The 22368-nt window shown below is 40.7% G+C and overlaps 1 protein-coding gene across 1 annotated transcript in view; it reads right to left on the bottom strand.

Annotated features, from left to right (window-relative positions):
• Positions 1-22368, bottom strand: part of cacna2d3a (calcium channel, voltage-dependent, alpha 2/delta subunit 3a) — a 487702-nt gene that overhangs the window by 150057 nt on the left and 315277 nt on the right. The window contains exon 13 of the mRNA XM_052094087.1: positions 17963-18096. Coding sequence (XP_051950047.1) covers positions 17963-18096 — 134 coding nt within the window. The remainder of the gene's footprint in view (positions 1-17962; positions 18097-22368) is intronic.

The raw sequence follows: 22368 nt of genomic DNA, 5'->3' as shown, positions 1-22368 counted from the left end.
TTATTAGGCCCGAGCACTGAAAGTGCAAAGCCCTATTGTTCTTCTAATGATTATTATTATTATTAGGGCCCGAGCACTGAAAGTGCGAAGTCCTATTGTTCTTCTAAGGATTCTTATTATTATTATTATGCTTCTTTTCAAGGTTTTCAGTACTTTTGAGGTACATAACATGCATGAAAACTCTTGAAAGTTTGCACACACATCAGAGTCGCTGGCCATTAAGGTGTGACAGAGTTTCAGGTGGGGGGGGTGCAGAAGGGGCTCTTTGGCACCACCTAGAACATGGGCATGTTCCGGGGGCTATCTACCACATCCCTTTTGAGGTACAGCCACCAAACATTGTACACATATAGATCTCATTAAGCCAGACAACTTTCGCGCTGACAGTCATAGGCTCTGCCAAAAAGGAAGTTGGCATTTTGGATTGATTGAAAAAGGCATTTGAAATACTCCTCCAAGGAACTTAATGTGGGCAGCATCATGCCAAGACATTGACGACGCTAAATTGCTAAATAACATAAAAAAAATGGAATAAGGAAAAGTCTCATATCTTCTGCGTTCTGAACATTAAAAACATCAAAATTGAGCCAAATGTTTGTCCTTGCTGGCTGATCACTTTGATGTGACTAATGTGGGTCATGGTCGTAGCGCCACCAACTGACGGAAGGAAATGTGTCACTTTTAACAGATGTTGAAAAATCCCTATTAAAAAACAGACTAATGTCAAGGCATTGCACATTTTAAATTCTGAAGGGTTTCTTGATATCTAAAATACTGTTGGCATGGCAACGCATTAAATGTCATGATTCCTTTTTGTGCATATTCACATGTTTTGAGGTATTTGTCATAATTGAATTTAAAGTTTAATGTAAATAATCATATTTATTACATTTTATATAAATAAAATGTAGTAAAAATATCAACTGAAATGTAAAAATACAAGAAAACCCATGTCTAATCCACTGTCTATTAATTCTCTGAGTGGAAATTACAAGAAATGTCCAACAGAGGGCATCCAAGCTCCATTGTTGAAAGATTTCCAACAGTTCAGTCCAGAATGGGCGGGGACTGAGTTCATTATTTGGTTGAGGTCTTTTGCAGTCGAATCCCATTAAAAAATGCAAACATTGTGTACCCACTCAATATATACATCAACTGAGGTGCGGATGCAATCTTTGTTAATTAAAACATATATATGTATATGGAAGGATTAGAATCTTTAACCTTTTCCAGCCGGAGCGTTCAAATTTGTGAACAATTATTCCCATGGTTTCTGTCTCAGTGTCTTTGCCGTCCAATCACCGATTTTATTTCTGAAATCTGCCAGATACTCATGACAATATAAGCTAAAAGCACATATGATTGGTAGAAAGAAATGCAACTGGACGTAGACTCTCACATGCGCGTGCGCATCTCTTTCCTCCTTGTCTGCCAGCCAGACTCGTCAACTTGCGACACACATGCACGCACGCAGTGGAGAAAATGTCAGAGAGAAGCGAGGCGAGGGGGTCTGACATAAGCGTGTGTGTGTGAGTTAAAGCAGATTCTCAACTGGTCTATTCGGACTGGGTCGCGGAAAGCAGGGAAAGAACAATGCCATGGTTCTCCCATTGAAGATATTTCGGCGGCCGCCCAAGTGATAGACTATTAAGGACTGCAGAGGCAGATTTAATGATAATCTCGCAAACAGCTAAAGCAGACATGGGCAATTTACGGTCCGCGGGCTGGATCAGGCCCTCCATATGGTTTAATGTGGCCCGCAGCTCATTTATCGTAAAAGCGTTTTTTTTTTCAAAGCGTTGACTGAAATATCATTGGATATTTCAGTCAACTTGCATTGGGACCTAACGCGTCTCCACAAGCGTTTACCATGCTCAGGGTTGCCCAGATAAGAGACGCAACCCAGTTTGAGATTTATACTTGTGCAAATTGGAAATATTCTGCCTAATGTTATACTTATTTTGTGCAATCTGGCAACCATGCAGGCGTGTGCACTTTTTCTGTCTCTCGCTTTCCCCTTTGAACAAACTATGCGATCTGTAGTGCAATATTCTGCTCAAGGAAAAGTGATATACGGCTACTCTGTGTCCATTCTTGAGGCTGCTTGTGATGTTTGGTGCTACTAATTTTGCAGGTAAACCTTGTCAGTGATTAAATTAAATATAAAAGTAGATCTCGGCATCATTGATGCACGGAGGGCTGTTATATTTTGACCAAATGTTATAGTTTCATTTGAAATAATCTAAAGGTAAAATCTATTAGACCTCATTTAATATCAACAGTGGCAGTCAGAGCATGTGAGCGAAGCGGAGTGGCGTGACGCTCAGCTCAATATTCCGCTCTATGCGCGTGCGCTCCACTCAGTCGCTCGCGTCCCAAGCGAACGCTCCACTGATGAATCGCTCACGCTCACCGGTAAAACAAATCCCGCTCAGATCCCGCTCAGACATAAAATGTCTCTGTAGGCTACTTGCTTTCTGTTTGTACTTTGTAATGAATATCTGGAATACATGTATAAATTACAGTAGCTAGGATTGTAAATAGAAGTTATTTCAGGGTGATTCTGAATAAAAGTCTGTTATTTTATTCATTTAAATGCATTAAATTAACTTAATTAAAAAACATGTCTAGCCCTTTGGCAAACTTGCCTATTAAATGCAATAACTGAAAAGGTATATTTTATTTTTGTTATTTTATTTCCGTGAACATAACTGCAGTTGCAAAACAGGCATATTAAAACGTGCATGCACACGCACACGCAAACAAGATTAAATGCATGTAGAACTTCACAAAACACATCTGGACTATCATGCTCATAAAAGCACACACAGGTGAAATACATTTAACAACATCTTATCAAAGCACACCTGGATGATTTACTGGCATTAGTAAAAGAAACGCGCGTTCTAAAGTTTATCTATTAATTTATTTTCGAATGGTATAGGCTATAGCTCACCTTTTGCTGCACTACCATGTTTGCGTAGCACATCCTCGTGCTTTCTGGCAATGTGACGCTTTAGATTCCAATATGAATCTTTGCTAACTCTCACAGTCTCTCCACACTCCCTTTCAATTTCTCCTCCCTGCTCGTTCTTAACTGTGATTTTTACTGTGCATTTATGCATAAGGCTCGCAACTTCCTTAAAACAATATTTGAACTCCATAACCAACCCACTATTGCTTTAGCTAATTCACCGATTCTCGAACTAGCAAATCACAATAGGGCATTCCGGGTAGAGCGAGCGGAGCGGAATCTTCAGAAAGGCGCTCTCCGCTCAGGAGGAAGTATTGCCGCTACGCTCACGCTCCGCTACGCTCACATGCTCTGGTGGCAGTTGTAGTTAAAGTTTCAAGATGTTTCAGCTAGTATTTATTTTTCATAAATACATTAATTTATTATTATTATCACTATTATTTAAGTCTAGCACACTGACCTATCCATGGTAACGAGGAGCCTTTCCTTCTGTGTAATATGTGTATAAATATGTAATATTAGGTAACAAATGGGATAATAATGGGCTCATATAAGTAAATATTCCCTTCAATTTTTTAAAGGGGGAGAGAAAACTTCCTGTAGATTTTGTTGACAAAAATAATGTCATTTGATGCATGTCCTTGTACTGGAAAACCTTGAACAAAACTATGCAACATAAAAGGAAATGCGACCCATGATACATTAAATACAGGTTATGTTTAATCTATGGCAGGTCGACACTTGATGTCCAATGTAAAATCTTTCCTGAAGCAAAACCAGCTGAGAGTTAAAGGTACAGACAGGAGCAGTCTGACTGTGCTGTCGCGCACCTACAGTATATGTTAGTTATTAATAATCATAGGACATTACTTTAAAAGCTCACACAGCTGATGTTATTTTTCATTTAGTAGTTAATTTAACATGCTATGCTAACATGTAAACTAACATTAGCTTTAGTTATAAAACATGTTATAGTTACATGCTATTTTTTATCATGTTTATAATTCTGTCAGCTTTCTTATTTTTTATATTTATTTTCAAAAGGGAGACGTTTTTTACACATACTTCAATTAAATAAATTATTTCAAGTTTCAATTATAATAAAGCGTTTGCTCAAAAATAAGTAAAATAACCCTTCTGTTTTCCATGATAATACTAATTGTGTAATACCATATACCGTGAAACCGTGATATTTTCTGAGACTGTTATCATACCGTGAAATCGCAACCCTACTTTGAACATAGATGTTAAATACACTGCAAATGAGCAACACGACGAAACTAGAACACTCCCGTTCTAATCAAGGCACAGACACGGTGTAAATAATTTATTTATTATGCTGATTAGACAGCTTTGTTTTTAATGAGAGAATTCGTGAGAGTGCAGAACATTGTGTGGAGCATCAGCTTAACTGTTCCAAGTGTGTTTTGGAAGTGTAGCCAACATAAAGAATATGGCATGAATAGCATATTTCAGGAATCACCGTCATTGTTATCGCATCTGCTCTAATAAGGCCCAGTTGCCATGCAGCTTGTATTGGTAGATTTAACATTTTCACAATTCGCAAGACTCCGAAAGCAACTTGCCGTTTTTAATTTTCAAAGTGCAACCGCTGAGGCCAAAAATGATCTAACAATGTTCTTACATGAACAAGATCACCATTGAAGATCTAACAGGACGAATGGTCACGATTACAATATCAAAGGCAATAATTGACAATTATGATTTTTGCTAAAATCATGCAGCCCTAAACTGGGTATAGATTATAATGTGTATGTATTTTTTGTTTCTATTTCTCATATGACTGATACTCACAGTAACACTAACACTGTTACTCTTATTATTTTGGGTATGGCTGGCCATTCTCGCACTGGTCCCAAGTTAGCTAGAAAGTTTCTTATCCCTCGCATTCTGACATCAATTCACAGGCACCAAAACCTCTCCCATTTAAGCCTAGCCGTCAATTCTGTATTCTCCTAGGTAGCGTGCGTCAGGCTGTGCGGTCAACCTCCAATATGATGTTTTGAGAAATTGACTTTTTCATGCTGTTTTTACTCAGGATGTAGTTGCTGAGATATGCAGCTTTACAAACTGTCAGGGGTGGGAGCTTGTTGTAAACTGTAGCACCACCAACTGGTGGAAGTGTGTCACTTTAATAGTGTTGTCATGGCATAGTCAAACTGGAATGGTGGCATATATCTATTACACATTGTATGTTTAGGGTCCATGTTTACATTAATGTTGAGTTGTTGCTGTGTCCATCTTGGTTTGTTTTCCGAAAGCCACCAAGTGGAAATGGACCCATGGTGCTTGGGCCTGTCATCACTGCTTGCAGCTATATTTATTATTATTATTATTATTATTTTGAATTCTCCTTTAGCCCCAATATCTCAAAGTCACTGGTAAAAAAAAATCTAATTTGGCACATTGATACTACAGGCCAACGGGTACCCCCACACCAAGAATGACCCACATTCGCCCTTAGGGATTCGATACAGCCCACGCCCAATTTTCCCATTTTCAAAATGATTTAATTTCAACCCCATTTGTCCAATTATTCTGAAAAATGGTGTACATGCCTAACTTCTCATTGGAAACAGAAAAGCCACAAGGACCCATAAGGTTCTGCATGATGGATTTTCCTGTACAGTGAAAATTTGGGAAACCTACAAAAATTTGACATTTGACTTGACATTTGGTACCCATGTGTAGAATTGATGTCTTTCACTTCATTACTTTGCAAAAATGAATACAATACAAAATGCCTGAAAGGGGCGCGTATATGTAAATGACTACATTGACTATATATGTGTATATATGTGACAATATATATGTGTCAATAAACCAAATGTAATTTTCACTGATGGTTTTTCAAACCTAACATGCTTTAAGATGACATAATTATGTTGGCTTGAGAAATGTTATGTTACATAAAGTTATTATTATTATTATTAATACTATTATTTTTATTATCTAAGACTAAAATTTAAATAGCCTTACCTCCAAGAGCTTTAATGCTACAAGCACCAAACTTGCCATAGACCTGGGGTCTGTTCTGAAGTTTGTTGCTATATATTTTTTACCTGATGCGACTTAAGGTTTTTATATAAATGACAATCAAAAATGTAAAAAATCCCATAGATTTACAATGGCTGAGCAAAAATGCCCCCTCTACTGGATAAGTACGGTCTACATGATAAAATCCCATTCACTTACATTGGATGAGCAAAGATGCTCCCTCTACTGGAGTAATTCTATCTACCAAATGCAACTTCTTCTGGAGCAATCCCTCTATTGGAGCAATTCTGTCTACTAGTGGGTGTAGCTCCAGACTTAGAAGCCAGATGACTTCCGCTTGCGTCTAAACAAAGGCTTGTCAATTGTATGTGTTTTAATGCTTGCCAGTTTGAACATTCATGCGATTTTTACACTATTCAATCTCAACAAATTGCAAAACAACTCAAATAAATGTTTGCGAACAGTTTGTGTGACACAGCGAGCCACGTCGCGTCTAATGCACGCAATCCGATGAGAGAACACTTTACGCTACATAAAAGTAATCCATACCACTCCAGTGGTTTAATCCATTCCTTCAGAAGTGATATTATAGGTGTGGGTGAGAAACAGATCAATATATATATATATATATATATATATATATATATATATATATATATATATATATATATATATATATAGTATATATATATATATATATATATATATATATATATATATATATATATATATATATATATATAGATATATATAGATATATATATAGATATATATTTTGTAATTTTTTTTTTTTACTATAAATGTATTACCTGCCCAGTAGGGGGTGATATGCTTATGTAAATCACCAAAAACAGAAAAAGAACTCTTAAGAGAGAAGAGCGCTTATGAAAGTGAAAATTACTTAATTATTTGAGAGCTGAGATATTCTTCTAAACATCAAATATCCCTTTAACATTCACGTATTTTTACAACGCATACAGCGAAGTCTTATGACAAAGTTAAAATCTTAGTGAATGCCGTATGTGTTATAATGACATGGAGAGCTTAAATCATTTTCAAGTAATTGCATATATTTCATATTTTTGCTGTGATCTTGTTTTATTGTTATCATCGAGTTCCAGTCCCGGTTCAAGGGTCGGCCTTTCTCAAGCCAACATCAAAGTTTGTCTTGACAAATAATATGCAAAGAATGCCTTGGTGGAAAACCTACAAAAGTCTTCTTCTCCTAAACAGTAGCTCCAATTGACTTGAAATTTGGTACCCATGTGTAGAATTGATGTCTTTCAATGTGTTACTTAGCAAAAATGAATACAACACAAAATGGCTGAAAGGGGCGTGTTTATGTAAATGTCCACATTGCCTCAATATATATGTGTCAATAAATCAAATGTTTTTTTGACTGATGGTTTTTCAAACCTAACATTCTTCAAGATGACATCACCCTGAAGAACTGTGCAAAGAATGGCACACATTCGCCCTTAGGGGGCGCAACAGGCCATGCCCAAATGTCCCATTTTCGGGTCAAAAATTTTCTAATTTTGTACATTGATACTACAGGCCAACGGGAACCCCCACACCAAGAATGGCCCACATTCACCACCAATGCTGACCAGGAGCACCTCACAAGCCTTGCCATTTCATAAATTCTCTGACCCAGTTGTCTGACCATACAATTTTGCGCTTGTCAAAGTTGGTCAGGTCTTTACTCCTGCCCATTTTTCCTGCATTCAACACATTGACTAAGAAAACTGATTGTTCACTTACCATCTACTCTACCCAGACCTTGACATGTGGCCTTGTTAGGAGATGATCAACGTTATTCACTTCACCTGTGAGTGGTCATATCATTTTGGCTTATCAGTGTATATATACACTCACTGAGCAATTTATTAGGAACACTATGGTTGTAATAATGTTCCCAACGTGGTCTTATAGTGTTGTAGCCCATCTGATTTAAATTTCGACGTGTTGTGCATCCTGAGATGCTGTTCAGGGGCCTATACGATGAAGCAAGTTTAGGTGGCTAGCTAGGTAAATTTCATCTTAGTTTACTGGTGTTCAGCTTAGTTTACTGGTGTTCATCACCATAGTAACTTACACAACAAGGCTAACCTGCTCCGTAGCAGGTTTTGTTCTGGGTAACAGATGCTGAACCAATCAACTGTGACATTGCCAATGCAATGAATTAACTACACCATCTTTCTTAGAGTGCACTTTACAGAAAAAAATGTCATTGTGTCATTGATTAGAAATGAACATTATTTCACGTGAAGTTCAATGTAAGAGGTAAACAAAATACGTCTTCAAAAAAAGAACAAATAGGCTACGTCTTATTATTGCATACAGTATTCTGAATGCTCACTTTTTAATTATTCAATTGTTATTCAAACTAAATTAATTTGCAATAGCATTAAATTATATTATGCTTACAATTTTGATGAATAAAAAAAGCTTTTTATATTTTAAATTAAAATTAATTAAAATAACTAAATTGAATAAGCCTGTGTGTTCTTTTTGTGGACCTATACGACTTACATTAATGTTATCAGGTGTGTAATTGCTATCAAATAACAGTTTTCTCTTTTCAAGTGACTGTGATAATCGTTTTTCTTTATTCTGATTTAAAGCCTCCACAGTTTTCAATCAAATTAATGTGTAATTTAATGATTCCTGTTACAAAATAAGTTATATAAATATGCCTTACAATGTTACTCTTCATTCCGGCCCACTTAAGAATATTATCCTTTCCATTTTAAATGAGAATATTTTGTACAAAAAAAAAAAGAAAAAGTGCTGTTCACTGCACTGTTTGGATAAAAGCGTCTGCCAAATGCATAAATGTAAATGTAAATGTAAACAGTTTTTCAACCACATGGAATGCAATTTTGGATTACCATTTAAAAGTCTATTTATTTTGGTCATTGTGTATATAGAGCTTCAAACTATATGCTGCTTCAGGAACTTTGTTATTGGCCGTAAGTTTAAAAACTGCTTGGAATACACATCAAAAACTGGACTGATTTCTGAGGACGGATGGATCTCCAGTTGAGCCTCCCATGGCCGAACCATGGGTGGTGAGTCAGAAACTCACTTAGAGTTTGTAAAAACTTGACAAGCCTGTGAAGACTCTGCTGTATTGGAAAAGTACTTTGGATGTGCAAAACTGCTTTGTTTAATATACATTGGGAGAATTGAATGACGGAAACAAAAATGCAAATATGGAGGACCAAACTAAGGTAAATGTAAATAGAATATCTGTAGAAAACATCAAAGAGTTACTGGTACAACAGTACAACAAAGACTTTCCTGAGACTGACTAAAATTAGTGGATTGAGATGTTACAAGATGTAAAAAAGAAAATACAAATAATGAAAATAGTCTCAAATCATATAACTCACAGTAATGGACCTTATCATTAACCACTTCCTGGAAGGACAATATAGGAATGCTAAATAACAGATAAGCAGTAATTAAACGAGCAATAGGTCTCTTGAAAAAATGTTATAGCAATGCAAATTACTACCAAGAATACAATAATTTAACCAGGAAAATGATTGAGAAGGATTATGCAGAAAATTTTAATATTAAATGCAAACAAAAGATGACAACACCTGGTATATACCACATCATGCTGTTTATCGCAAGTGCAACATTTGCACAAGTGTAACGGAATCAGCTCACGGTCATGATCTCCTTTTTTCTCTGGCACATGCATGCAACAACTGGGCTTCACAAGATGTGACCAATTACAATTCTAGTGAGACTTTTCTAGTTTAAAGCATTACAGGGGAAGTCAAGTCGAACTTCTCAAACAGTAGGCAGCCCTTACATGCCAAACAGCACTGAGGAAGAAAAGATCAACACTGATGTCATCACCTTTACAAAATTGTTTCACGATTTTACATAAGTAAAAGTAAATGTTATATTTTGACTAAATGTTATAGTTTCATTTGAAATAATCTAAAGGTAGAATCTATTAAACCTCATTTTATTTCAACAGTGGCAGTTGCAGTTAAAGTTTCAAGATGTGTTTTAGCTTGTTTATTTTTTCATAAATCCTATAAATTATTATTATTATTGCTATTATTTAAGACTAGCTACACTGACATAACCATGGTAATGAGGAACCTTTCCTCCTGTGTAATATGTATGCTCTGTTTGAATTAATGTTCAATGTTGTTAACAAACAAGATAATAATGGGCTCATTTAAGTCAATATGGTCTTCAATTTGTAAAAGGGGGAGAGAAAACTTCCTGTCACGTTTGTTGTTGACGTAATCTCATATGAAACATGTCCTTGTACTTGAAAACCATGAACAAAACTATGCAACACAGAAGGAAATGCGACCCAAGATACATTAAATACAGGTTATGTTTTTACTATGGTAGGTTGCCACTTGATTTCCAATGTATAATCTGGTTGCTGAAGCAAAACCAGTTGAGAACCACTGATTTAGACAAACTAAATTGGTGAGTAATAGCAAATTACTTAAATCTGCTGCAAAAAAAGACCATGGAGAGCTGGTAAAAGACTTGGATTTGAACAAAGAACCAATTGAAGGAGTACTTGGGATGCAGTTGAACATATATAACAAAGACATTTGGCTTCAATGTGACGATTAGAAGCAAACCACATACTAGAAGAGGAATACTGTCAATGCTGAGTTCAGTGTATGATCCACTTGGAATTCTTGCTCCATTTGTGTTACAGCGAAAACGGATACTACAACAGCTGTGTAAAACAGCCTGTGGATGCGATCAAATACTTACAGAATCTATACTCCATAAATGGCAAAAATAGCTCTCAGGTATTTATCAACTATCTTGAAGTCTTTGGCCAAGTTACCTAAGAAACATCAATGACAAAAACGAAATACATGTAATTTTTGTCATAAGAAAAGCCAGTGTAATTCCAATGAAATTAATAACAATTCAAAGATTGGAACTACAGGCAGTTACATTAGCATCACGCATGAGCAAAGTGCTGAAAAGAGAATTGCCAATGCAATTGAAAAATTCAGAGTTGGGGACTGATTGCCAGTCAGTACAACAGTATATCAGTTATTACCACACTAGGTTCCATTCCTATGTAGCAAATCATCAAAAACTATACAGAGATCTAAAAGAAAAGAAGCAATGGAAATATGTGACTTTGTGGGAAAACCCAACTGATGATGCATCAAGGGGTTTAAATGTAAACTCATTCTTGGTTTCCAAACACTGGTTGAATGGTCCAGATTTCTTTTGTATTGGAAATAACAAAAATATAAATGCAGTCTTCTTTAGCACTCTTAATCGCCCCACTTCGATTAAAGAAAATTTAAGAAATAAGCCCTGCACCATGGTACAATGATCACACTCATGCTCTCAAGAGAGCAGCTCGGAAAATGGAGCACATGTGGAAGAATACAAAATTAGAAGTATTTCGTGGTGCATGGAAGGCACTAAAAGCTGCCGGGTCAGCATATTTTAGCAAACTCATAGAAAATTACCACAGGAATCCTAGGTGTTTATTCAGTACTGTGGCTAAATTGGTTAGGAATAAAGCCTCAACAGAACCAGATATTATGTTGCAGCACAAGAGTAATGACTTCATGAATTTCTTTACAGTTAAAATTGAAATAATAAGAAATAAAATTTGAATTATGCAATCATCTGTCATAGCACCTCAGAAAACAGTGTCTAACAATTTTCCAATCCTTCACTGTCATAGGTCATGAAGAGCTAACAAAACTTATTGAAACATCAAAAGCCACAACATGTTTGTTAGATCCAATACCAACTAAGCTCTTAAAAGAGGTATCTCCTGTAATTTCAGAACCTCTTCTTAATATTATTAACTCCTCGCTATGCTTAGGACATGTCCAAATAAACTTTAAAATGGCAGTAATCAAACCGCTTATTAAGAAGCCACAACTTGATCCTGCAGAACTGGCTAATTATAGACCGATTTCAAATCTCCCGTTTATGTCGAAAATACTAGAAAAGGTAGTATCCTCCCAAATATGTTCATTTCTACAGAGAAATACTATATACGAAGAATTTCAGTCAGGATTTAGGCCTCATCACAGTACAGAGACTGCACTTATCAGAGTTACAAATGACTTGATCTTATCATCTGATCGTGGCTGCATTTCTCTTCTAGTGCTTTTAGATCTTAGTGCTGCATTCGACACGATAGATCACAACATTCTCTTGAATAGGCTAGAGAATTATGTTGGCATTTGTGGAGGTGCATTAGCATGGTTTAGGTCCTATTTAGCAGACTGCCATTATTTTGTCTATGTAAATGAGGAATTGTCAAACCAAACAAAAGTAAAATATGGAGTGCCACAGGGATCAGTTCTAGGGTCTCTCCTTTTCTCCTTGTACATGCTTCCCCTGGGAGATATTATCAGGAATCGTGGAATAAGTTTCCATTGCTATGCTGACGATACCCAACTTTATATTTCTTAAAAACCTGATGAGATTTCACAATTCTCCAAATTAGCAGAGTGTATCAATGAAATAAAATATTGGATGGCCAGAAATTTCCTTCTACTCAATTCTGACAAAACAGAGGTACTAATTATCGGACAAAAAAACTCAAATATAATTTGACTCTCGATGGATGTACTGTTAAATCATCTTCAACAACGAAGAACCTGGGTGTCATATTTGATACCAATCTGTCCTTTGAAAATTGAATTAAATGTTTGTAGAACAGCATTCTTCCACCTAAGAAATATTGCTAAATTATGGCACATCTGTTTCTGATGCCGAAAAACTAATTAATGTGTTCATGACCTCAAGACTAGATTATTGTAATGCATTACTGGGAGGATGTCCAGCAAGATCAATAAATAAACTTCAATTGGTTCAAAATGCAGCAGCCAGAGTGCTGACGAGAACCAAGAAATATGATCATATTAGCCACATTTTATCATAGTTACATTGGCTACCTGTTACATTTCGTATTAATTTTAAAATTCTGTTAACTACATACAAAGCTTTGAATGGTCTAGCTCCGCAGTACTTAAGTGACCTTCTACCACACATATTCCATCACGCAAAATTCTGGCCTGTTAGTAGTTCCTAGAATATCAAAAATCATAAAAGGAGGAAGATCTTTTTCATATTTGGCTCCTAAACTATGGAAAAGTCTCCCTAACACTGTTCGAGATGCAGACACACTCCCTCAGTTTAAGTCTAGACTAAAGACTCATCTATTTAGCCAGGCATACACCTAATTTATCCTCCAACCCACAATTAGGCTGCTTTAGTTTTGTCTGCCAGAACCAGAAACATTGATCATGATCTATAATTCTGCAATAAATTGAATGGCATCTATGCTTATCTTATTTTATTTGTTTCCCTGTCTCAACCTCGGGACTCCTTTCCTGAGGTCACCAGAACCGGCTGGATCCAGCTCCATTCCTGCTTTGTGTTGGACTTCACTGCTATGTGTCGCTGTGTGAAGATGACTAAATGCAGCCGGTGCCAGCTAAACATCACTTCAGTCTATTATGATGGACTTCTGAGGATGAACTGATGCCAACTCCAACCATAAGACATGTGATACTTCATATGCCATTGTCTGAACCTTGGATTACGATGGACCACACCGAACCTCACCAAAATGACCAGCCAGGTTGAACTGCGATGCACCTCACTGATCTCTGCCAGCATCCGTCTATTGATGGACTACACTCTTATAATGGAATACATAGACTATTAATTGCCAACAAAAGCCTTCATCAGCCAATTAACAAGGACAATTGCATCTATGTGAACTTCTGCAGTTAATCCAGGATGAACTTCAAAGACATTAGTCATTAATCTTACAGTTCATACAAAATCTATGTTTAAACACTGACCCCTAACACTTACTTAGTTTAATAATTTTAAACCATGACTTGAACTATACATAAGTAATATTTACATTATATTGAGGAGAACTGGCCCCCACAGTGAGTCTGGTTTCTCCCAAGGTTATTTTTCTCCATTAATCAACATCTTATTGAGTTTTGTGTTCCTTGCCACAGTCGCCTTCAGCTTGCTCACTGGGGTTCTAAATACAATTATTATTTAATTACTTATTTTTAAACACAATTAAAAATCATATTTTATCTAATTACACAATGATGATTCATCGACATTATAGACATTACAGTTTTATCTTCTGTTAATGCCTGATCTTCATTAAAGCTGCTTTGAAACGATGCTATGAAAGGCGCTATAAAAACTGTATTTATTGGATATTACTCACAATAGAATAGTTTAAAAAAGGCAGTAGCATAGATGCTCAAATTAAAAGACATCATAAAGGTTAGAGTAAAATATGCTGCACATCCATTTGTTCACAATAATGTAATTTACCACAAATCCACAAAGAAGGTCCTCTCAGAGAAAGAGCTGGAATGAGCCGAACAAGCAATAGTTTGCTACATACTAGGGATGGGCATTTTGGTCAGGGGCAATGACATGTATATAAATGTATGTATAATAAAATGCCTGACAAACGTCTTTGGCTGCTGCATTGCATCTTGATGTTCCAGTGTATCGTCTATTTATTATTATAGGTTGTTATAAAATAATCTTACAAAATGTACATAAAATGACATAATCAAAATATAATCCATCATATTTCGTCATTATGTGAAGATTCACTGCTCGAATAAATTAAAGAATGTGCACAAAGCATGTCTGTCTGTTCTTCCTTCAGGTTACCATAGTAATCTTAGTAAGCCTGCACCAGTTTTTTTTAGTGACTGTCTGAACCATCTACTGTATTTTCAAATCATGGTTGGCTTAACAGGAGACGCCATTTCCATCGTGTTTTTAATATCCATGTTAAGTTGAAGTTCAGTTCTGAAGATGCTGTATTGTTGTTGCTGTGAAGATTCATAAAGCATTCCATTCAACACAGAGAGTCAGAAATTCCACCTTGAACTGGGGAAAGTGCAACGGAATGACACTTTATGTTAGACTTCTAACTTAACTTGTGCGAAAAACTTCAACTCCCATTTCGGCGAGATACAGGAGTGTTACTTCACACTAACATGTCAGTGCCTAGGGCAGGGAGGTTTACAGTCAAGAGACAAACATTCACTTTTATTAAACAATATCCATTAATGAGTCAAAGTTCTTACTGTACATTAAATGATAATAAAATGTGTATAGCAAACGTTTTGCAGATACATGTGTTCAAAACACGGTTAATTACACTCTTTTGATGATTGTTATGATAGCATTGCAGCATCGTATATCAGTTTGGTTGCTGACAATAAATGTACCCCTTAAAATTACAACGTAATCAATCTCAAAATTAAAATGAAGCTCCCTCGTTGACACATTTTTGTTTAGTTGTCAGGTAATTGTCACTGAATTTCGAATTAAGTGAGAAGTCACATCATGCATGAACATCATAGATCATTGTTTTCATAATCGATCATTGATGCCACGACCAAGTACCCGAGTACGCATGCCCATCCCTACCACATACAGTATCTACACATTAAGGACAAAATAAAAAACTCTTAAAAATGGACATGACATAAAATCAAATAGCCCACTCTCTTGCTTGGACACATTTATGGAAATAAGATAGTCGTAATAAGGCAGTTATGGAAGTAGGTAGTCGTCTCAATAAAATTAAGAATTAATCAGAGGGGCCTCTGCCCAAGGAAGATGCGGTTTTCAAACAGGGAAAACATTTTGCGGGAGATACATCACACAGGGTTGCCTACGGGCAAACTAGAACATGTTGAGCACCTACCCCAGTACAGGGCCTGGTTAGCACATGTAGTAGGCCAGCAGTGAGTTTCTCACCTGCCACAGTGCTAAGGAGGAAGGACATCCAGGGTCCACAACTTTGTGAACACGACTGGGAGTAAAAGTCTTCACCTCGGGGAGGGGAAAGGCACTATGCGCAAGCGGTACACCCTGGAACTTACCTGCTCGTACCTGACAACACACGGGACAAGACCGCTCAACCCGGAGGCTGAAAAACCTTGCAAAGTTGTTGGGTGTTGCCCAGCCTGCTGCTCAGCAGATGTCTGCTAAAGAGGTGCCCAGGAGGCCTGGGCATGTTATGCCATAGTGAGGCGTCAATGACCCAGTGGGCGATCCTCTGTTTGGAGACAGCGCTACCTTTCTGCTGTCCACCAAAGCAGACAAAAAGCTGCTCAGAGCCTATAAAGCTCTGCGTGTGATCCCAATAGATGCGTAAAGCACGCATCAGACACAGCAATGCCAAGGCTTGGTCTGCCTCCTCCTTTGGCAGCACTTGCAGGTTCACCACCAGATGCTTAAACAGGGAATATAGCCCAGTCGGGGTCTTAGGATCACGTGAGAGTAGCCCAGACTGAACTCAAGGAATATTTCACTGACACAGAATGCCAGAAGGTACCCTACCCTCTTGATGGAAATGGACACAGTCAGGAGGGCAGTCTTCAAAGAGAGTGCCTTTAGCTCAATTCACTCCATTGGCTCACATTAAGATCCACGAGGGTTCCACTCCAGCCCGACACTCACAGCCGCCCGGGCAAGCATGGCCGTCATATGCGCATCGGGCTGCGGTGGGGCAACCACACCCAAAGGTGGGGGCCCCGTCGAGTCCTTAGTGTCTGACTGAACCAGGCCGTACGCCGATGCTAAAATCGGAAGCTCATCCACTTTGCGAGCCGCGAATGAGACTGGGAACTCGCCCTGAGATGAGCCGGCGCTGGGGCAAACAAGCATGCTGGGGAATTGGATGTCCGTGTTGGACTACCCAGCGGAGCGGTTCCCATCAAAATCCCCAAATCGCTTCCAGTGCTAACTGACGTGGCCTCAAACCTGTAGGTAGAAGGACCACGGTGGGGAGTTTCTGGGGTGGCTTTCCCTCTGAGGAAAGCCACGACTGCAACGCTGCCATAATCATGCTCTCGCAGAGAGAACATGACCCATCCACAAACCCAAGCACGTGAGGCAGCGATCGTGGCCGTGGGAATCGGAGAGGTAACGATCGCAACAAGGAAATAAACACAAATGGAAAGGCATCTTTAAAAAGACACTCTCCATGAGACCCACTCTTTTAGAAGGGAAATATACTCTTTTAGAGGAAGAATATACTCTAGTAGGCTGCTGAAGCACCAATCGACACAACGTCGAGTGAGTGACAGATAGGGAAAGCATGTTCTTCATGGTGTTTAGCTTGCATGGACTAGATGGAAATACAAACATTATTTTTAATTTGTTGAGTGGAAAAACCAAAACATTTCTTTAAAAATTTTAGTAGGGATTTTAGAACGAAGTAATCTGTAAAGAAATATGATTACTAATTACATTTTTTAAGTAGCTTAGCACTTGTGTGAACTCTGTATAAACCTATATTGATCACAAATTTTTTAAGATTTATTTTGTTGTTTTTTTACTGTCAATTATATTCATATCCGAGTTTTTTGAGTCCCCCTTAAACAATATGCTACTTGTCTACATAGATTTTAAGCAGTGCCTGGATCTGAATCATATACAGTTATGGATTTGCTTCTAAAGGCTAGGTAGAATAAGAGCTTAATAAGGCTAACCAGGCATTGGGATAATTCTATTCATTTTGATCTGCATTGTTCTGTTTGGTATAACAACAAATATTGTAATGTTCAGGACATGGAGGTCAAAAGATGTTTGGATAAATATCAGATCATTCATAATTAAGAACAAAATTGGCAGATGTTGGCAATACAGCAATGAGAGCTCTGTTTCAGTTGTGGTTTAATTATTATTGCGAATGAGTACATTTCTGCATTGTATATTGTGATTTCAATACTAAATTATGCCTTAAAAGTTGGCAAATGGGGATATAGAAACTGGTTGTTAAGTTATGAAGAATACATTTTTAGTTTGATGGTAATTTAAAAAAAGAGTCCATGCTATCCAGTGAGTTAGGATCCCACCCCCATCTTCAAATGATGAAATTACAAATATCCAATACATGAATGGTTCACTGACTGTGCTGTCGACGTATGCCTCTGTCCACACCATGTCATGCTCTCGATCGATGACCTTCGGTCGACTGAGCACATGCAGGTATTCCATCACATTCTCCTGAACATCTGCTAACGTCGAGATCTGAGTAAAATAACCTGACAACACAGAAAATATTATAATTATTATTATATTTTTATAATTAGTATTTGTGTGTGTGAGTTTAAAGTGTAAATTAAAATGTTTAATCGATATTATTTCCTGCTGTCATGGGTTTGAATTTAGTGCATGGACAAATAAAGAAAAATGGGGTATGCACATACAACCTAAGTTGGGCACAGGTGCAAGACACAATGAAGTGAATAAGGAAAAATAATTATACGTATCTGCAAACTGATGTTATAGCTCCAAAAATTTATTTATTGACTCCATAAAGTAACATTTCGACAGTCTTCATCTGGCAAACCCAATACAGAATGAACCACAGTTCCCCGTCTGTCGCTCACTTCGACGTTGTGTCGAAGAAGCGATACTAGGGGTCTCTCTTGAGCGCCGAATATGCCTCTGATCTATGAAAAAAGGCCAATGGGAATTAGGCAGACAGTATTTGCATACTGTCCCCGGACATACGGGTATAAAAGCAGGCAAATACGTCGAGAAATTTTCTTCGGAGCCGATGGTCGTGTTGCAGTCAGCTGCGAGTTACACACCTGTTCCTGTTTTCCTCTGACACTTGCCTGTTGGATTCGATGGCGCATTACAGCGGCTTTCTCCATTCTCTGCACGGCAGAGCAGTTTATCCCTGGGTGCTTCGACAGCGCAAGAAACTTAAAGAGTTCCATAAAAGAGTGATTTCTCTAAAAGAGTTATTTTCTCTAAAAGAGCAATATGCAGCTGGCGTTGAACGTCCTTTTCAGGACGCGTCTTTATAAAGATGCCCTTCCGCCCCTGTGTTGTTCCTGGATGCGGTTGAGTGCTCTCCGCTTCAGACGGCCACAGGCATTGTCTCGTGTGTCTGGGTTGCGATCACACCGAGGCAGCGTTTGTGGATGGTTCATGTTCTCACTGCGAGAACATGACCATGGCACCATGGTCATGGCTTGCTCACAGCCATGCACATTCCGGGTCCCGTTTTTCCCAGAAGTGCATGAAGAGCTGACGTCTGCATGGAGGGCACCCCTCTCCACACGTCACAAAGCCATTCGCTCATCCGCTCACGGCCCACGGGTACTCAGGTGGATAGGGCTGTTGCGCTCCACCTATGCCCCGAAAACCCTACCACCTGGCGGGGTCGCCCTGTACTCCCCAACAAGGTACTCCCTTGCCAAAGCCTACAGCACCGCCAGACACGGCACTTCCACCCTGCATGCCATGGTCCTCCTGCAAGTCCACCAGGCCAAGGCACTCAAAGATCTGCACGGGGGTAGCCCTGATCCCGACATGCTGCAGGAACTGTGCTCAGCGACCGACCTCGCCCTCAGAGCCACGAAGGTCACAGCGCAGTCACTCGGGCAGACGATGGCCACACTCGTGGTCCAGGAACGTCATCTGTGGCTGAACTTGGTCGAGATGCGTGAGACCGACAAAGTGCGCTTCCTCAACGCCCCTGTCTCCCAGTTCGGCCTCTTCGGCGACACCATCCAGGACTTCATCCAGCAGTTTTCAGCGGTGAGGAAACAGAGGCTATCTCACATATTCTGCCCCGCCGCAAGCCTGCCGCCATGGGCTATGCCCCGTCTGCTCGCCGAGGGCATCCTCCTGCGGCGAAGAAATCAACCCGGGCCCAGCTCTCAGCCCACGCGTCGAGCACCCCGCAGGAAGACGACGCCCCCCGCCTCACGGACCCTCTCGAAGGACCTGTAAGAATCTCAGGCGCTCCTGAGGTGATCGACCCAGGGACAAAAACGTTAGCTCCGGAGCAGGTAAGCAGAAACTCCATCCCCGGGTGGAGGGCCGGGAGGAGAATCTTTTGTTGGATTTATTTAATTTGCCAAAAGAGCCATTTCCTCACCTGGCCCGCAAATGCCATTCTCATGGCACTCAGCCGCCACACCTGAACAGTCCCGGCACGCTGGACGCGGACCCTCCGCCCTCAGCCCCACTACTGTTCCCCGGCCGGCTGGTTCTGTCCAGAGGACTCCGCTACAGGACCTCCTCCTCAATCACGAACCCGCCCCTTGCCAGGAGTGCGGAGTAAGGTAAGTGCTTTGAGACTTTTCTCAGCACTAGAGCCTCGGGACACATCCGCGCCTCCCGACACCATACTATCTGCTCCGCCCCGCTGCGAAGCCCCACCAGGTACGTCAAAAATAATCGTCCCTTTGGTGCCCCTAGCACAGAGCTTGGATGCGTAGCTTTCACTTCCCAACCCGTCACGCTGGCTGGCCCGGATCATCCACTCAGTTACACAATTCAGTTTGCAAGGCCCCCGTCCCCCTTCACGGACGTCCGCTTCTCCGCAGTACACGGCGAACATGCCAAATCCCTTCATGCGGAAATCGCTACTCTTCTACTCAAAGACGCGATAGAGCCTGTCCCTCCAACCGAAATTAAGTAGGGTTTCTACTGCCCTTACTTCATCGTACCAAAGAAAGGCAGCAGATTACGACTGATCTTGGACTTGCGAGTTTTCAACCGGGCCTTATACAAACTCCCGTTCAAAATGCTCACACAAAAACACATCTTAACTTGCGTCCGGCATCTAGATTGGTTCGCAGCGGTAGACCTGAAGGACGCATACTTTCACGTCTCAATTCTGCCTCGACACCGACCCTTCCTACGGTTTGCGTTTGGCCAGGCGTATCAGTACAAAGCCCTTCCCTTCGGCATGTCTCGGTCCCCTCGTGTCTTCACGAATGTCGCAGAGGCAGCTCTTGCCCTGCTCCGGGAAGCCGGCATTCGCATACTCAATTACCTCGACAACTGGCTCATACTGGCCCACTCCCGAGAGTTACTATGCACTCACAGAGACCAGGTGCTCAGGCACCTCAGCCGCTTGGGGCTTCGGGTCAACCGAGAAAAGAGCAAACTCACCCCGGTTCAGAGTATCTTTTTTATCGGCATGGAGATAAATGTTAGTCTCAATGTTAGCACGTCTCACCAACGAGCGTGCGCAGTCAGTGCTGGACTGCCTCGCCACCTTCAAGCCAGGCACAACGGTCTCTTTCCAGAGGCTCCTCGGGCATATGTCATCCTCCGCGGCGGTCGCGCCGCTGGGGTTGATACATATGAGACCGCTTCAGCATTGGCTTCAGACACGAGTCCCGAGACAAGCATGGCGCCACTGCACGCACCGGGTAACAATCACCCCCGTCTGCCACCAAACGTGGACAGACCTCTGCTTTTTACGGACAGGAGTGCCCCTGCTGCAGGTGTCCCGACGCGCCCTGGTCACGACCGACGCCTTTCCAGCGGGCCGTTGGAAAGGGGCCCTGCTGCACTGGCACATCAACTGCCTAGAGTTGCTGACTGTATTCTTTGCCCTGCAGAAGTTTCTCCCATTTGTTAGAGACATACTACATAAATCGCCAATGCGGCGAATGCTCCCGCCACATGCTGCGACTCGCCCATCGTCTCCTCCTTTGGAGCCAGCCATGACTCTAGTCGCTGCGCGCCACTCACAACCCCAGTGACCTCAACGCGATGGCGGACACGCTGTCACCACAACATTGGACCGGTGGAGAGTGGAGGCTTCACCCCCAGTCGGTTCAGCTGATTTGGGAACGATTCGGCAAGGCCCAGGTAGACCTGTTTGCCCCCCAAGAGACCTCTCACTGCCCGCTCTGGTATGCCTGAACAGGCTCCCCTCGGTGCAGATGCGCTGGCACACAGCTGGCCCTCGGGGTTGCGCAAGTATGCATTTCCCCCAGTGAGCCTTCTTGCACAGGTGCTGTGCAAGGTCAGGGAGTATGAAGAACAAGTCACCCAAATGGCTCCTTACTGGCCCACCCGGGCCTGGTTCTCGGACCTCGTACTCCTCGCAATAGCCCCTCCCTGGCGAATTCCCCTGAGGAAGGACCTTCTTTCTCAGGGACGGGGCACGCTCTGGCACCCACACACAGACCTCTGGAACATCCACATCTGGCCCCTGGACAGGACGCGGAAGATCTAGCTGGTCTACCACCTGCCTTCGTAGACACAATCAGCCAAGCCAGAGCCCCCTCTACCGGGCAACTTTACACCCTGAAGTGTCGCTTGTTCGTGAATTGGTGTTCTTCCCAGGCTGAAGACCCACAGAGGTGTGCAGTTAGGTCAGTGCTCCTATTCCTGCAGGAGAGGTTGGAGGGGAGGCTGTCCCCGTCCACCTTGAAGGTGTAAGTTGCTGCTTACGCGGCCCACCACGACGCAGTAGACGGCAAGTCTTTGGGTAAGAATGACTTAATCATCAGGTTCCAAAGAGGCGTCAGGAGGATAATTCCTTCCCGGCCAAG

Source organism: Xyrauchen texanus, chromosome 27 (assembly GCF_025860055.1).
Source record: "Xyrauchen texanus isolate HMW12.3.18 chromosome 27, RBS_HiC_50CHRs, whole genome shotgun sequence".
Lineage (NCBI taxonomy): Eukaryota > Metazoa > Chordata > Actinopteri > Cypriniformes > Catostomidae > Xyrauchen > Xyrauchen texanus.
This window is presented reverse-complemented; position numbering and strand designations above follow the sequence as displayed.